The sequence below is a fragment of the Pungitius pungitius genome, chromosome 1 (genome assembly GCF_949316345.1).
Source record: "Pungitius pungitius chromosome 1, fPunPun2.1, whole genome shotgun sequence".
Classification (NCBI taxonomy): domain Eukaryota; kingdom Metazoa; phylum Chordata; class Actinopteri; order Perciformes; family Gasterosteidae; genus Pungitius; species Pungitius pungitius.
Genome location: NC_084900.1, coordinates 23746882 through 23762024, shown reverse-complemented (window position 1 = coordinate 23762024; position 15143 = coordinate 23746882). Strand labels below are relative to the sequence as shown.

At 42.3% G+C, this 15143-nt stretch overlaps 1 protein-coding gene across 3 annotated transcripts in view; it reads left to right on the top strand.

Moving 5' to 3' along the window:
• LOC119221895 (tyrosine-protein phosphatase non-receptor type 11) overlaps positions 1-14149 on the top strand; it is a 30374-nt gene extending 16225 nt beyond the window's left edge. Inside the window, exons 4-16 of one of the 3 annotated variants that reach the window (XM_037478061.2) lie at positions 1990-2182; positions 2737-2856; positions 2970-3083; positions 4849-4945; positions 5159-5238; positions 5469-5624; positions 6128-6259; positions 7307-7461; positions 8621-8688; positions 8763-8914; positions 9657-9754; positions 9871-9996; positions 11441-14149. In XM_037478061.2, the coding sequence (XP_037333958.1) occupies positions 1990-2182; positions 2737-2856; positions 2970-3083; positions 4849-4945; positions 5159-5238; positions 5469-5624; positions 6128-6259; positions 7307-7461; positions 8621-8688; positions 8763-8914; positions 9657-9754; positions 9871-9958 (1453 nt within the window). In that variant the 3' untranslated portion in view covers positions 9959-9996; positions 11441-14149. The remainder of the gene's footprint in view (positions 1-1989; positions 2183-2736; positions 2857-2969; positions 3084-4848; positions 4946-5158; positions 5239-5468; positions 5625-6127; positions 6260-7306; positions 7462-8620; positions 8689-8762; positions 8915-9656; positions 9755-9870; positions 9997-11440) is intronic. The other 2 variants (XM_037478063.2, XM_037478064.2) reach the window with 2 other exon arrangements.
• The last annotated feature ends 994 nt before the right edge of the window (positions 14150-15143 follow it).

The following is a 15143-nucleotide window of genomic DNA, read 5'->3' as shown; positions in this document are numbered from 1 at the left end:
ATGATGATGGGGTGTGTGTGTGTGTGTGTGTGTGTGTGTGTGTGTGATAGGCTACTTTTAAGTTTGCCCCCCCCTTCCCCCCTGTGGCGTTTTGAGGCTCTTTTGTGCATTACTTACATAACGTTACTTGTGTTGTTTCTCATCGCCTGCCAGGCTGCAGGCCTCCGCGTAACGCAACCTTATCAGCCTTCGTCTTAAACGCATAGTTGCAAACTATTAATGCTGTCCCTAGTAGTTTGGACACTTCACTTCAACGCTAATATAACAATTCTAGGGAAATTCGAATTAAAAAGACATTTTTATCTAACACTATATTGTGCTTCAAACCACATTTGTTGTTGGAAAAAATTATTTTCACTGCAGAAAACGCTGACGTCTCCGAATCGCACCCTCCGCTATTTGAATAGTAATGTGCCAGTTGCAGACACACCTGGACTTTAAATGGGAATGGTAGATAACACTTTCTGTTTTCCCCCAAACACATTTCTGATTAATTAAGAGATGAAATACATTGTGGTCATGCAAGGTTGACACATTTGATTGGCACTTTGTACTCACTGAAGATCCTTCAAATTGTAACTATATCAGTTGGTGCTGCTTGAAACAAATACTTTATTTTATAGTTTGTTTAAAATCAATAATTTAAGCAACAAAAGTTAGTGAATGTTAGCAATTTAGTTGGGAGGTAATATAGAGTTGAACCATATGCCATTGAATTCTCCATATAAAACACTGAATCTGCATCACACATCACCTCTTCACTGCAGTGGGAGTCTAAGGCAGCTGGTGTAAGAATACCAGGAATCCATGCACACACACACACGATCATATTATAATTTGCAAATCGCCCCTTTGTAACCGTTTGCTGTCATCTCGCACTCAGTGGGTTGTGTATCTTCTTTTTCTACCCATCGGCACATTGCAATGTGTATATTTATGTTTCCATTTAGGTCGAAGCACAACTTGTGGCTCTGGTTTGTGTGGTTTCTCCACTCTACAGGCCTCTTGAGCCTCCTACACGTTGCTCACCACACTGGAAAAAGAAAATGCACGCATGCAGGTTTTTCATGTAACTAACATCAGAAGCTGATTTGAGGCTGCAGCAATTTGAGAGACACTTCTTTTCAAGTCGGAGTCTATGCTCAAGATGCACTCACAGATATACATTATCCTAAACACGAGCACCACAATGTACAACATTTTCCCTTAAGGCAGGAAGTAGATTACTTATCCTCCCCCTCAGTTGCTCAAGTTTCCTCCTCAACTGTTGTTCCTTGTCTCCTCGATTTGTTTGCTTTGCAACAGCATCTAGCTTGGGGCTGAGCTTCTTGATCTCTACAGAAGATGAAAAGACACACAGTGAAGAAACCCATTCAGTAAATAATGCAAACGGATGTGCACTGTGTTTAAAATGGTTGCATTCAGTTGTTTTTCTGGTGACTGTTCTCACCATCATTTTAAGTGGCTGTAATTCAGATTTCTACAATAATATAATGAAATGAAGATATTAAATCGGCACCTCCTCTGCTCTACAGACTTTTTTTAATAGTGAGCTTCAGCCCCACGTTCACTGTCCTACCCACACAGGCTAATGTTTTCAGCAAAAAACATTTAAAACCCAATATTCACCAACACCCACTAAAGATAGTGAAGCATTTCCTACCTAAGGGGCCAGATATGTCCCTCAGTGACTCCATCCAGTAACTGCTGGATGTATAGATAAGCAAATAGTTTGCATGTCCAGTCGCTTAGGCTGTCCGGTTGTCATTACATTACATGTCATTTAGCTGACGCTTTTATCCAAAGCCACTTACATTACAACCCATGCATTACATTTTGCTTGGGAAGCAAATGGGGGTTAGGTGTCCTGCTCAGGGACACTTCGACATGGCCCATGGGGCACCCGGGATTCGAACCACCAACCAAACGTTGTTTCAGGGCTCACGTCTTGTGCCACCTAACTCTGTTCTCCCCCCCCCCCGTGGCCAGGTGGTATCATGGGCACCTGTCTGGGCGAGATGCGGAAAAACTACTCACGGACAAAGGCAAGGCCGGAAGCTTCCTGGTCCGGGAGAGCCAGAGTAAACCGGGCGACTTTGTTCTGTCAGTTCTCACCAATGAGGAGAAACACGAGAACGTGGACCGCAAGACCAAGGTCACCCACGTCATGATCCGCTACCAGGTTAGATTGCTCTCCTTGACCTCTCAGACTGCACACTTTCAGCAGTCCGGCTTTTTTCTACCACCGCAACTTCATCACCAACACAGGCAACCACCGTTAGCAAATACAGTTAAAATAATTTGGGGCCATAAAGGTTTCAGTGCAGTTTATGAGATAAACAGTAACAAGACACTACTTCATCCTTACACCTGGTTCAATTGTTTCGTAACACAGCAGCAGGTCAGACATGTATTTAAATCCAGTCAACTGTTTGTTGGACGGGAAGCCAGTGTAAAGACCTTAGGACTTGAGTGACTGGATCCACCTACTGGGTCTGCAGCATTCAGAGTGGCTTTTTACCTGTGAACCCACCGCTACAGTAGTCCACTCGAATGAAGATCAATGCATGGACGCATTTTTCCAAATCCTGTTTCAAAGTCCTTAATCCTTGAAAAATATTCTTTAGTTGATAATAGGCTGATTTTGTAATTGTCTTCATGGCTGTTCAGATTGAGGTCTGAATTGCCGGCTTGCTGTGTACAAACGTGGTTTGACGTGGTGACGTTTTCCTCCAGCAGGACGGTAAATACGACGTGGGCGGCGGCGAGCGGTTCGACACGCTGGCCGACCTGGTGGATCACTACAAGAAGAACCCCATGGTGGAGAAAAGTGGCATCGTAGTGCACCTCAAGCAGGTGTGGGAGAGGACCACGGCTTTGCCGGGGCCATCCTTGGCGTACTGTGTCCCAACTTTTTAGATTCACTAAAACTACTTGTTTTTCTAAGTTGATTCCATTTCCGCCGACAGCCCTTCAACGCCACCAGGATAAATGCAGCCAACATTGAGAACCGGGTACGAGAGCTCAACAAAGTAGCAGACAACTCTGAAAAACCCAAACAAGGATTCTGGGAGGAATTTGAGGTATGTAGCCTAAAACACATTTTGAGTTTACAGGTTATATAATATTTCCACAGCAGCCAGTGTTCATATGAATGTGATATTATGCTGTATGCCAAAGCTGAGCTATTTGGGTGAGTTATTTATCGGTCTGTCGAGGGAAATTAGAATAATTTTCAAATGAATTTGAATGACATTTCTGTGCTGAAGTCAGTGTGGGTGATGCAATACAGACAATATTATGCTATATGGATCAGCTAAAACCTGTATATCAGCAGTTGTATTTAATGCAAATAACTGTTGATGTTAATACATCAAGAACTGAAGATAAACACACAAATGAGTCAGAGATGAATTGAATGACAGAGGAGCTTTTGAGACTCAAAGATGAAACGCTTCCTCTAAGTGTATCACCTGAACACTAATTCATGCAAACCCAATCCCAGTCTCCACCCTTACGGACTCTGAGGGTTTGGTTCAGTCCCACTGTCATAACGCTAGTGTTTGAGGGCTGAGATTTTGACCGCTTTATTAACTTGTCTTTTAGTCCTCATTAGATGCTCACTTTGCCAAAGGGAATTACCCACAAGTCAATGCGATAGGAAGTTATAATCGGGATTCAATGTACATATTGGTGTTTATATTTAAAACCCCACACAAATGAGTTGAGATTTACTAATGTATTCATCAATTCAGGGTTCGTACGGTCATGAAAATCATGAAAAGTCATAGAATTTTAAAATGCTCATTTCCAGGCCTGGAAAAGAAATGGAACAAATAAAATCCCAAAAGTCATGGAAATTTGTTATATTTATATTTTCATGTGATTCATTTAAGATACGTTTCAAATCATATGGTTTTAAAGAGAGAAATATGAGCAGGACGCTCTCATACTCCCAGCAAATAGTTCACACCGTGGTTTTGTGAACGCAACCTAAGTGAAAAGTTCGATGGCCGTAGCTCAGCAGTCATCCACTGTGCAGGGACGTGTAGATTCAACCGTGGTTAGCTAACGGTACATATGGACGTGCACGTCATGAGTTGGGACAGAGACCCGGGACGAGCAGAATGAAAGTAATGTGGAGGCAGGACGTTTAGATATTTCAAACATAGGAGAGCGCCATTAACGAGCTACTACAGGAACCCCATCAGAGGGCGCCTGCTAACGAGGCTACACGCCGAGTAGCACGTCTCTCTTCAGCCTCCGTACGAGACACCGGTATTTTCCGATGCGCTCCCCGTCTGCTGGGCGCAATTCCAAGTAGTAAACCGGGGGTGTGACGTTGTTCCTTCGGTGTGGTTTGTCATTGAGCTGCTGATACGTGACTTTATTTTCTGCGAATGACAGGAGATCGTTTGATTCTTTTCGTTTGGTCTTTATTTTATGCATATGGTAAACATAAAAAACACACTTTCTTGGGGCCTAATTGAATGTAGGGGAACATTTCTCACTTTTTTATGTATACAGAGATTTCACAAAAAGTCATGGAAGTTTATTTTGAAGTCATGGAGATCCATTGGTCAAAATGTGTATGAACCCTGTCAATTATTTATTTTAGTCTCTTTCAACCACTTGACAGGTGGCTTGAGTTAGGTCCCTGGGGGCTCAGGGTTTGGGGGGGGGACTCTGGGATTGGGCCAGTGTCTCTACTCCAGAGGGTCCCCTACTGCGTTAAATGTCCATTACACTTTACAAATGCCCTGTTCACCTTTCCTGGAAACAAATCAAAATGTTGTGTCAAATGTTTGAACCTGAACATCTCACTTTCCCGTTCATCTTCTTTAACAGGTACTTCAGCAGCAGGAGTGCAAACTGCTGTATCCCCGGAAAGAAGGCCAGAAGCCAGAAAACAAGAGTAAAAACAGATACAAGAACATCCTCCCCTGTGAGTCTTGCAGCAACCATATCCTGTCTCTCCAACTTCCTGTGGAAACAATGACGCAGATATACATCAGAATGTTGAAGCCTCGGCAGACTGCGAGGACTTTTATTTGATAACTCGCAACCCATCAATTGACATTAGTTTTGGAAAGAAAAACACAAAGTGTGATCTAAACAAAATTGTGCGCTCTTGAGAGTTTGACTTGTGTTTTTTCAGTCGACACAACTCGGGTGGAACTCCAGGAGATAGATCCAGATGTTCCTGGTTCGGACTACATCAATGCCAACTGCATCAGAGTGAGTCCTGTACAAGGCCATTTATTACGATAAGCCAGAAGAAGGCACTTATACACAATGTAGAATAGTCATGGTAGTTTATCTTCCATTGTCGATATTTATACGTCACACAGTAAAATAAACTACCCACTTTATAAGTAACAATTCAACACATTTTTCGTTGAGAATACATGAGTTAATAGTCCTTGTGTCGGTTCTTAATCCACTGTTTCAATGTCCGTGGTGTACAGAGTATGCATGAAGAAGGACGCCATGTGGATGAGGGCAAAATTTTCATCGCCACCCAAGGGTGCCTACAGAATACGGTGGTTGACTTCTGGAAGATGGTGTATCAGGAGAATACACATGTCATCGTCATGACTACGAAGGAGATGGAGCGAGGGCGGGTAACGATCTGTATACATTACGTTAGACTAGAAGGTAGAAATGGGTTCATACATCATAGAGCTCCTTTATCTCTTAGCAAATCTTTGCTTTTTCTAGGTTTTTACCCCTAGTTGATCTCTTACAAATGTGCTTTCAAGGAGACTAAGGAACACCAAATTGTGTCAGTTTGATGATAAAGTACCAACTCTGGTGTTTACCTTTAACATCCATATTACTCTAATTGCTTGCCAACCATTTTGTTCCTACATCCCCAGTTAAAGTGCAGTTCTTGAGAGCATTAGCAGATTCTGAGAGGGAGAGAGGGGAGGATATGTGTAGAGGGGATGAGGATGGTGTGCGTGTGACTATTTGTAGGTAGGAGGGTGGGGGGCAACAGGATACTATGACTGTTAAGCTGATTGGAAAGCTGCTTCAGATGAACTCTTTTTTTTTTTTTTTCTTTGATTATCTAATACAGACCAACAAACCTCTTTCCTCTCCCTCTGTCATTCCTCCGATTCAGAACAAATGTGTCCGTTACTGGCCCGATTTGCACGGCAGTAAGGAATTCGGGAAGGTGCTGGTGAGGAACGTGGACGAGCGGCCTGCACAAGACTACATCCTGAGGAAGCTGGAGGTTACCCGTCTGGACCGGGTAGGGAAAGCTGCGCACTCAATCACAGCCGACCCACTGACCTGGAGTCAGATTATCCAACCCACCACACACATAATCCAGCGACACAGGCTTGTGTTTACTCGAGGATTGACCACACGGATCCCGTGAAAAGCAAATAGAGGATATGGTATCAGCTTAGATACAGCAAAACCGCTTAGACGGTATTCTTCAATGCATTAATACAATAAGAAGCAAACGGGGGGTCGTTGTGGGCACAGCGTCAGCACCCACTTCATAGAAGCTGTTGCTTTGATCACAGTAGTTAATCTGAATGACCATAAATCAAAAGGAGGAAATGTGTATTGGTGTCTGAGATTAACGTCTCAACATGGTCTCCAAAGTGCTTCTATGCAACCTTACTGTTTGTGTTTAGGTGAATGGCCGCTACCATCACACACTGTACAGTGTAGTCTTTCCATGTTTTTGCATGTTCACATTCACACTGTAAATATTTTGTTGTACTAAAATGAGAAGGGCTTTAACTTTTTACCTCTTTTTTTATGTATCACTTGCTCAACATGAGAGCGCCAGAAGAAATTAGGGACAGAATTTCATGATTCTAATTTTGCACAACAATATATTCCATCATTCACGGCTACTCTTTAGCACTTCCGTTCTTGCAATACTCAATGCTACAACTATTTTTTATTTTATTTTTTGTTATCTTTTTTTATATATTGACATCACAGTGGCATTATAATTGTGTCCTTAAGAACAATTAGGATATAAATATATGTTGTCTTTGTCAAAGTCTACATGGGACCACCAGAGAGTATCCCTACAGCCAGTTCAAGATGGAAATTAATAGTGAAAAACACTTGAATTGGCAAAATCAAACTGCTGAAGCGTCATATTAGCTTTGGCTAAACTTCGTAAACCGTGCTTTAATTAGTGCAGTGGATTTACTCCCTTGTTCCTCTCAGTAAGCCTTTTAACAAGCTGTCCAGGTCCCTTGTTTATAGGAAGTAGTACGTCAGAATACCATAACTTCATTTCATATTACAAAATGTGTTTTGTTTTTTTTAGAAGGCGCCTGTGAGGTACATCTGGCACTACCAGTACCTGAGTTGGCCGGACCACGGGGTGCCCAATGAGCCCGGCGGCGTCCTCTGGTTCCTGGAGGAGGTCAACCGCACCCAGAGCAGCGTTCCAGACACTGGACCCATCGTCGTCCACTGCAGGTACAACCTCGTTCCCAATACGAAGCGTAGATTTTGGATTAAAGAACCCAGTCCTATACGGTCTGTGCATACGTTAATTATTTCTGGGTCCAGTAGAGGAAGAGAAATGTGGCTTCGTGGCACTTTGGACTTTTAGATGAAAACTAGAAGCGATCCAAATGTTGTTTGTACAGGGTCTACTTTGTCCTTTATTAAAGTTGGATCAAATCTAAAAGGCAATTACTTAAATCGCGACCATCTGTGGCCAGACACACGCTTGTGTGTGTGCACACGGAGCAGGGATTTCCCGTTTGGGGAAACCCGCTGTGGTCACTGTTTGCAGTTCCCTGTTTAATTCTTCTGTGTTGACTCAATTCGCCATGAGGTGGACTGTGCACACTTTGCGCTTTTTTGTGAGTGGGGATTTCATAAAATACTGTTTAAATTGGCCCCTTGGGTGTGCTGTAACTAAGGTTAACACTTTTTCCTTCATATTGGCACTACGTCTACAGCACACTAGCGCCACCAAAACCAATTCTAAAGACATGTTCATCAGAAACTAAGTTCAAACGCATTCTTAATTTCCAAACACATTCTTAATTTCCCAGCTGCCACCTGCAGCCGGTTATTAATTGGAGTAACTTGAAATTAACATCAAATTGGAAGTGAAGGCCATAATAGGTTTTAGATGAGATATAACACAACATTTGAATAAATATAGATGAGATAAAATGGAATGCTGAACACAAGATGGTAAATAAAACCCACTGAATTATGATAATATCATAATCCGTAGCAGCAACATGCATCAATAAACACAGGAGCATCATCAAAGGGCCTCTATTCTTTCATTTTGTTCATGCAATTTATTTTAATGTATTTCCCAAACATGTTTACTGATTTACACATTTGAGTCATGACTCTCCCCAATTATGTTGTCTTCTCGCACAAAGCCACACTAAGTTGAGCAGTGAGTTTATCTGGAGTGGCTTTAAGAGCACTTTATATGTGACATAACAACAAAATCTAGTTTATTGCTGCTGGCAGGTTAAAACTAATATTTTCCACTTACATTAATTTGGTAGAGTTAGGAAAGGTTTTGATGTTTATGTAACGCTCATCAACTGTCTGAATGAAATGATGCTCCTTTTAGTCAGTGCTTTGATTTCTTTCTCTGCAGTGCAGGAATCGGCAGGACAGGCACCATCATCGTCATTGACATCCTAATTGACGTTATTAACCGCCAAGGTGGGATACTGACTTACAGTGAAACAGATTAAAAAGATTCTAAAGTATCTGCGCTCACTTGCGGATGTTTTCAGGTCTAGATTGTGACATCGACATCCCTAAAACCATCCAGCGGGTTAGGCAGCAGAGGTCGGGCATGGTGCAGACCGAGGCCCAATATAAGTTCATCTACATGGCGGTGCAGCAGTACATAGACACGGCTCAGAAGAGACTGGAGGAGGAGCAGGTACAACATTACGGAGGTGTTTCCATGTGTGACAAACACAAATTATGGTTATGTTGTTATTTGAATTCTGTAAATCTACTGATGATGGGTCTATGGTATTCTATCTGTTGTGTGGTCTGATCAGCTGTGCGGGGATCGGTTGGTTTAGTCTTCACCTCATAATCTGGGATCGATTGGTTTAGTCTTCACCTCATAGTCTGGAATTCGCGGGGTTGTCCTCATTCTAGTAAACACCATAAAATCACTGATTATTTCTCCCCATTGCAGGTATGATGATGTAGTTCTACAGTTGTGAAATGATTGGAATGATTTCCTGATGAGTCCAATGTGACAAGTAAATGTGTATGCCGTTTTTTGGGGGTTAACGTTAATACAGAGCAGGGTTTAGCCGCACGTGTGCCATTAGCTTGTTAGCTAGGTTTAAGCTGGAGTGACGCAGCTATTTTAGGAATTCACCTGTCAATAATGCATGTATGTAAAGATGCTGATTATTCTGTTACGGTCAATGTTGTAAATGTATGTAACGTTAATGCATTCTAGTAAACGTATTTACTGGAGGAAACACCATAAAATCACTCTCGTGATTATTTCACCCCATTGCAGGGGCGTAACACATGCACATTGAAATATAATAAAAAGCACTTTTTTTTACATCGGAAAGGGACTATTGAGTGTTAAGACCGATTGGGACAAAGTGCTTTCCAGGTTGTAAACTGACTGAGGCGTGTTGTCCCTTTTACAGAGGAATAAGATGAAGGAGAGGGAATACTCCAACATCAAATATCCCCAGATGACCAACTCGAGGTCCAAGTCCATGGCATCATCACGCTCTTCTTCTGTGTAAGTGGGAGGCATTCCATGACAATTGAACATGTGATCACAGAACATTAAGCAGAGGCTGCATCACAGTTGTGCAATAGTGTGTGTCAGTAAATATCTTTGCTGTGTCATTGTAGGATGACAAATGAGGATTCATCGAGTGTGTACGAGAACATAAACTTTAAAAGCCCTCAGACGTCTTTTAGCAGTAACACCAGGAGATAAATTGACGTTGACCTCCACATCAGTTTGTCTGCCTCGCTGTAAGTACTTTCTAAATTTCATTTCAAATAGTTTGCTTCTTTCAGTGTGCTGTCTTTACAAAGGTAAAAAAGAACTGCAAGCTAGTAACAAGTTTTTTTTTTAATTGGCCAGGAGTGGCTGGGCTCTCTAAAAGAAAACACAAGCTCCCCTTTTAAAGCAACAAAATTTGAAATTCAGGCACAAATTAAAACCAGCCTCAATTCTCACAAACCAGTTTTTTTGTTTTTCCTGTTTCGTACACACTTAAAACATTTTTTTTACAGTGAGCACAATAGTCTTGGTTGCACAGATTCAGAAATAGCCTAATTTGAGCCGATAAGAAGTAATCACATCTCAAATGTGGTACAGATACACTTCTTCCTCCTTTGGGATGCATACAGTTTAAAAGGCTCTGTAGAATATAACCGCCTCCAACCAAAGATTTAGTTAAAGGTTTCTTGAAGAGTTGCTGTTACGCAGGGATTTAGACAGAGGATGAACGCAGACAAGTACCACCTAAAGCGCAAAGCATCTTTGGTTGAAAAAAGATGTAATACATCAGTGTGTGATTTATTAAACCGCTGGTGGGGTGCAACTCGTGGACGTGAATCCCATTAAAACCGATTCTGACTGGATTCTGCCGGCTTTAGTTTCTCCTTCTCTGGCACTTTGTTCAGCAGCATCACTGCTACGCTTCAACAACAACTCACTGTTTGAGCCTTCAGGGTGGCTGTGATTGACAGATGGCATGTGCCAGGTGGGATCAAACCACCCTAGTTTACTTACAGGTCTCTTTTCTTCAATATGAACAAATAACTACTTTTAGGATTTTTAAATGGATGCTGGATAATTTGAAATAAGTACTGCACCAGTCACTCAATTAAATGACTGGTGCTGTATATATATTTTTTTATCGAACACTGCATAGATTAGGGGTCCCTGACCACCGGGGCAAAGAGCTGTATTGGTCCATGCGCCATTTGGTACCGGGCCGCACCACAGAAAGAATAACTTTTTTTTTCTTTTTTTTCTGAAAAATGTTGGCTGATTTGTACAAATTACGTGCGCTCGTCCCGCTTGACATATCTCCATATGATTGCCCACCACTCGCTGCGCATTGCAGTGGCAGTTCCGCCCACAAGCAGACGCACGACTGCACCCCCCCGCCGACCCGCCCTCCCGGTCGGCCGGTTATTTCGCCGCTTGTTATTCACCACACCTTCAAGACCGGTCAACCAAATATTGTCTAACATGGAAAAATGGTCCGTAAGGCTTAAAAGGTTGGGGACCTCTTGCGTAGATTGCCCTCCGGTACCCCCAGGGGTCCACATACCCCCATTTGGGAACCACTGCTCAAGATAACCCGGGCGCTGTGACGTATGCTGAGTAACTGCCGCCGCATGATTCAAAGTGACACCAGCTGTTAAATCCACTTATGAGCACGTCTGTTTGCGTTTGCTTCAGTTCCAGCGGAGACGTCGCTTCATCGGCGCCTGAAAATCCCACGAGGGAGTGTGTTGCTCTGACCATGCCCCACATCAGTGGACCCTGCCTGGGCTGAAGGTGGTCCGCTGACCCCTCCCTCCTGCTGCCGTCCTGCTGGACCTCTCTATCTGGAGTCAAACCGTACCCTCTCGGTAGAGAGGAGGACTCTACAGCATAGTGCTCTCGCTCAGGACCTTTGTCCCCCACTCCTCATTCCCCTTCCCTCTCTTCACCAACGCAAGTGCCTTGTCACACCATGTGTCTGTAATCTAGACCCCCCCCCCCCCCCAACCTGCTGTTACATCTCTGCTGTCACTTCTTTTCCAAATCCTGGGAATCCAGTTTAACATGAGAAACCAGAGGGATTTGGAACATGGATGAACTGAACAAAACTTTGCAGGACCCGGTAAACCTTTTCGTCTGCCTGAGGTCTCTGTTTGCCCCCCTGTTCCTCTGTCTGTGCTGGCTTTCATTTGAACTCCAAACCCGAAGACTGTTTTTGCGGCATTCTAGCTCTCCAGCTGTGGCGGTTATTAATGTAGCTGCTGAGTGATGGCGAGGGCAGTTATGTAATCTGCCACAGGACCCGAGGCTCAGGAAAGGCCAAGCGAGCCCTCTTCAAACGAATCGAATCGATGATCATTTCAAGTGAACAGGTAGTTTCTTATAATATATTTTTTGCGACTGATTGTTAAAGTGTTTTGTTGCAGAACGTGAGGCTGTGTTTGGTTTTTGGGACATAATCAGTCCTGTCTGTCATTTGATCTCCAGCTGGTCTCCCTTTTTAAGTGCAAACTCATTCATGAAAATGTTAATTGGCTTGTTTTTATAATTTCTTGTGGTTTTAATTGATACTTGCTATCATGGCTGTGTTGAGATGTATAGTCAAGTTGACGTTTGACTGGAAGCAGGTGGAGAGGACTCCTGCATTGATGTGTGGAGTTTAGGATGGCTTACTTCCTTAATCAGCAGGTCTGATGCAGTTCAACATCTGTCGCAGGGGATCGTCACGAGGGGACAAGGGGAAGGGGCGATTACAGTGGGCCAGATGGCCATCTGCCCGAGATTGAAGAATAGATTTGACTCCAAAAAGTAATTTAGAAGATGGCCATAATCCAGGCTTGATGATCGCTGGGCGAGTAAACCAACGTCACTGCTGCGATAACGAGGGCGTCGGTGCTGTGGAGCACTGAGCCCTCAGCGCTGTCTGGCAGATTGTTTGCTATTTTTAGCCCCGGGAAAGGCACCAAAATATCCTACTCAAGTACAACTGCGGATGTGTCTCCGAAATCTGAATGAGCTCATTTTTAAAATGTAATGACGTCATCCCCTGAGTAACTTTTTTAAATTGGCGATGTCTCAAGGAAGGAAAAGATATGGTGATTTTTGAAAGCATCAAAACAAACCATGATTAGAGAGTAGCAGCTGTTGGTGCTCAGACCATTCCTCTTCCTCCACTAAGTGACTTGTTTGACTCCCCATGTCAAGGACACGCACAGAGTGGGCTCGCCTTGTGTCCTCGTCCTCATTTTAAAACCCAGCTTGCTGTAATTCAAATGTATTGAAATAATAGTACTACTCAGTCATTGCACTCTAATAAACAGTAATTGGATACTGTTTAATACTTGTAGGGGATATTAATATAAAGCAATATGGTAACCTGCAGCAGCCATATCATTCTTTGAAGAGCGAGCTCAGTCTTTTAAAGGCTTACAAAAGTACAGTGATTTTTATCAAGGTCATATTTTAATAAGTTTGTCTCTGTAGGATGAGATTCACTTGTCCATCAGCAGAGAGTGTTTTCCTGGTATGAATTGTTGCCAATGTGTTTTAATGATTGATTCCTTTTAGTGAATAAAAGCTGTTTTATGATGTGTGAGGAATTGTTGCCCCGTGTCAGTGAAGGCCCGTGTCCGTCTCCAAATATATGCTGCACCACTTGAAGTACTTTGGTTGAATATAAACAATAGAGATGTGTGGATCCGTCTGGTTCCTGCGCTTTTTCCTTTCTGAGCTGTGATCTTCTTCCACGGGAATGACGGGAGACTTTTGTGGTTTTTGTGTTTCTGAACCATCTAGATTATTGTTGATTTTCATTGTATTTCACTTTGCCTCCATGGGGCTGTTTTCTTTTATGATATGTTGATGTAACGTCAATACTTGAAAGTGTAAAACTGCTGAATATTTGGCCTCAGGCTGCGTGTGGATGTCCATCGGTTGTGGAAGTATTTTGGTAGTGCACTAGAGTCTTGTTTTTTTGTTTTGGTTTCATTTCAAATATTCTTTTTTAATTGAATGTTTTGTCCACTCTTGCATTTTGTATTGTCTGAACTACTATTATTATATTATTATTATTATTATTATTGGTGTGATTTCACCCTTGATAAGTACATTTTGTCTCCGAGTTAAAGCGGCATACGTGGAGGTGTGCATTAGTAACGCGGTATTTTCTTTGCTTGTTCTCTTACATCTACTTGAACATAATGTCCATGTATTTCTGTCTTGATTCCTTCTCTCTTGGCAGTGAGCAGTGGCTACTCAGCGCTCCAATGTTGTCCAGGAGACTCCTCCCCTTTTCCCTTTTGCACTGGTTCTGCCCAGACGCCTTTCTTGCGGTGTAGGCTACAACTGCCGATGCAATGAGCGGCCAGAAATGGTTTAATAAAATCTATGATGGCACAGTGTTAAGTCACACATGGATTTAGCTTTTTTTCTGTTTGGTTTGCTTGTGAAACTGGGCGAGTTCCTTTCTGCTTGTTAAAGACGAATCGTGCATCAACTTTTGAAAAAAGGTTCTTGTGAATGTATGATCTGTGTGACAACGAAGGCATCATCTTGGAGTGGAGCAGAGAACATGGGACGGTGTGGATTTGATGCCAAATGAACTAAAGTTGGTTAATATCAATAATGCAAAGCGAGGCAGTAAGTGCTTTCCAAAAAAACACCAATTGCTAAAGAGGCTGAACTACATTGTGCTTAACAACATTGCGTTTTGAATCTTTGTTGATGCTCTTTACAAGGAAATACCTTTTTATTGTCCTAAACTTGAGATTAATTAAATACACCCTCTTAATATAAGTCTATTTTGGAAAATTAAAATGTTCTAGAGTGAAATGAGCCCAACTAAAAATAAGCTTTTCTTCATTGTTTTACAGATAGTTATTACGGTCTTATATTTTACTTTTATTCATTTATGGGGAAAAAAGGATCCTCAACCCACTTTGAAGCCATTACTCACCCTTTTTTCTCTATTGGTTAAGCAAACGGTGTGTTGTGGCAGTTACTGTGTTGCTCCAGGAAGTAGTGCCCCTAAATGACTGAACATTTTACGGTTAATGTCTTATCAACTGTGTGTAACCTTCTTGGAAAAGCCCGCATCCAAACTTTCTATCCGACCCACCCAATTCAGTAAAAGATAAAGGCAAAGAAGGCTTTCTGTTTTATAGCGATGGGTTTAAGGTCCAGATATGACAAACTCCGGTCAGTTAATGGCTTGACTGCTTTGCAAATTGACCCCCAACCAACACTTTAATATCCGTTCACATCGAGCTGTGTGTTATTTGAGCAGAATTTAATACACCTGAGATTAAACCACTAGCTGATGCTGCAATAAATTTAGTTTTTAAGACCACAAAAAAATTCATAAACATGATGGTTCATAATAAAATTAAATCAATTAAAA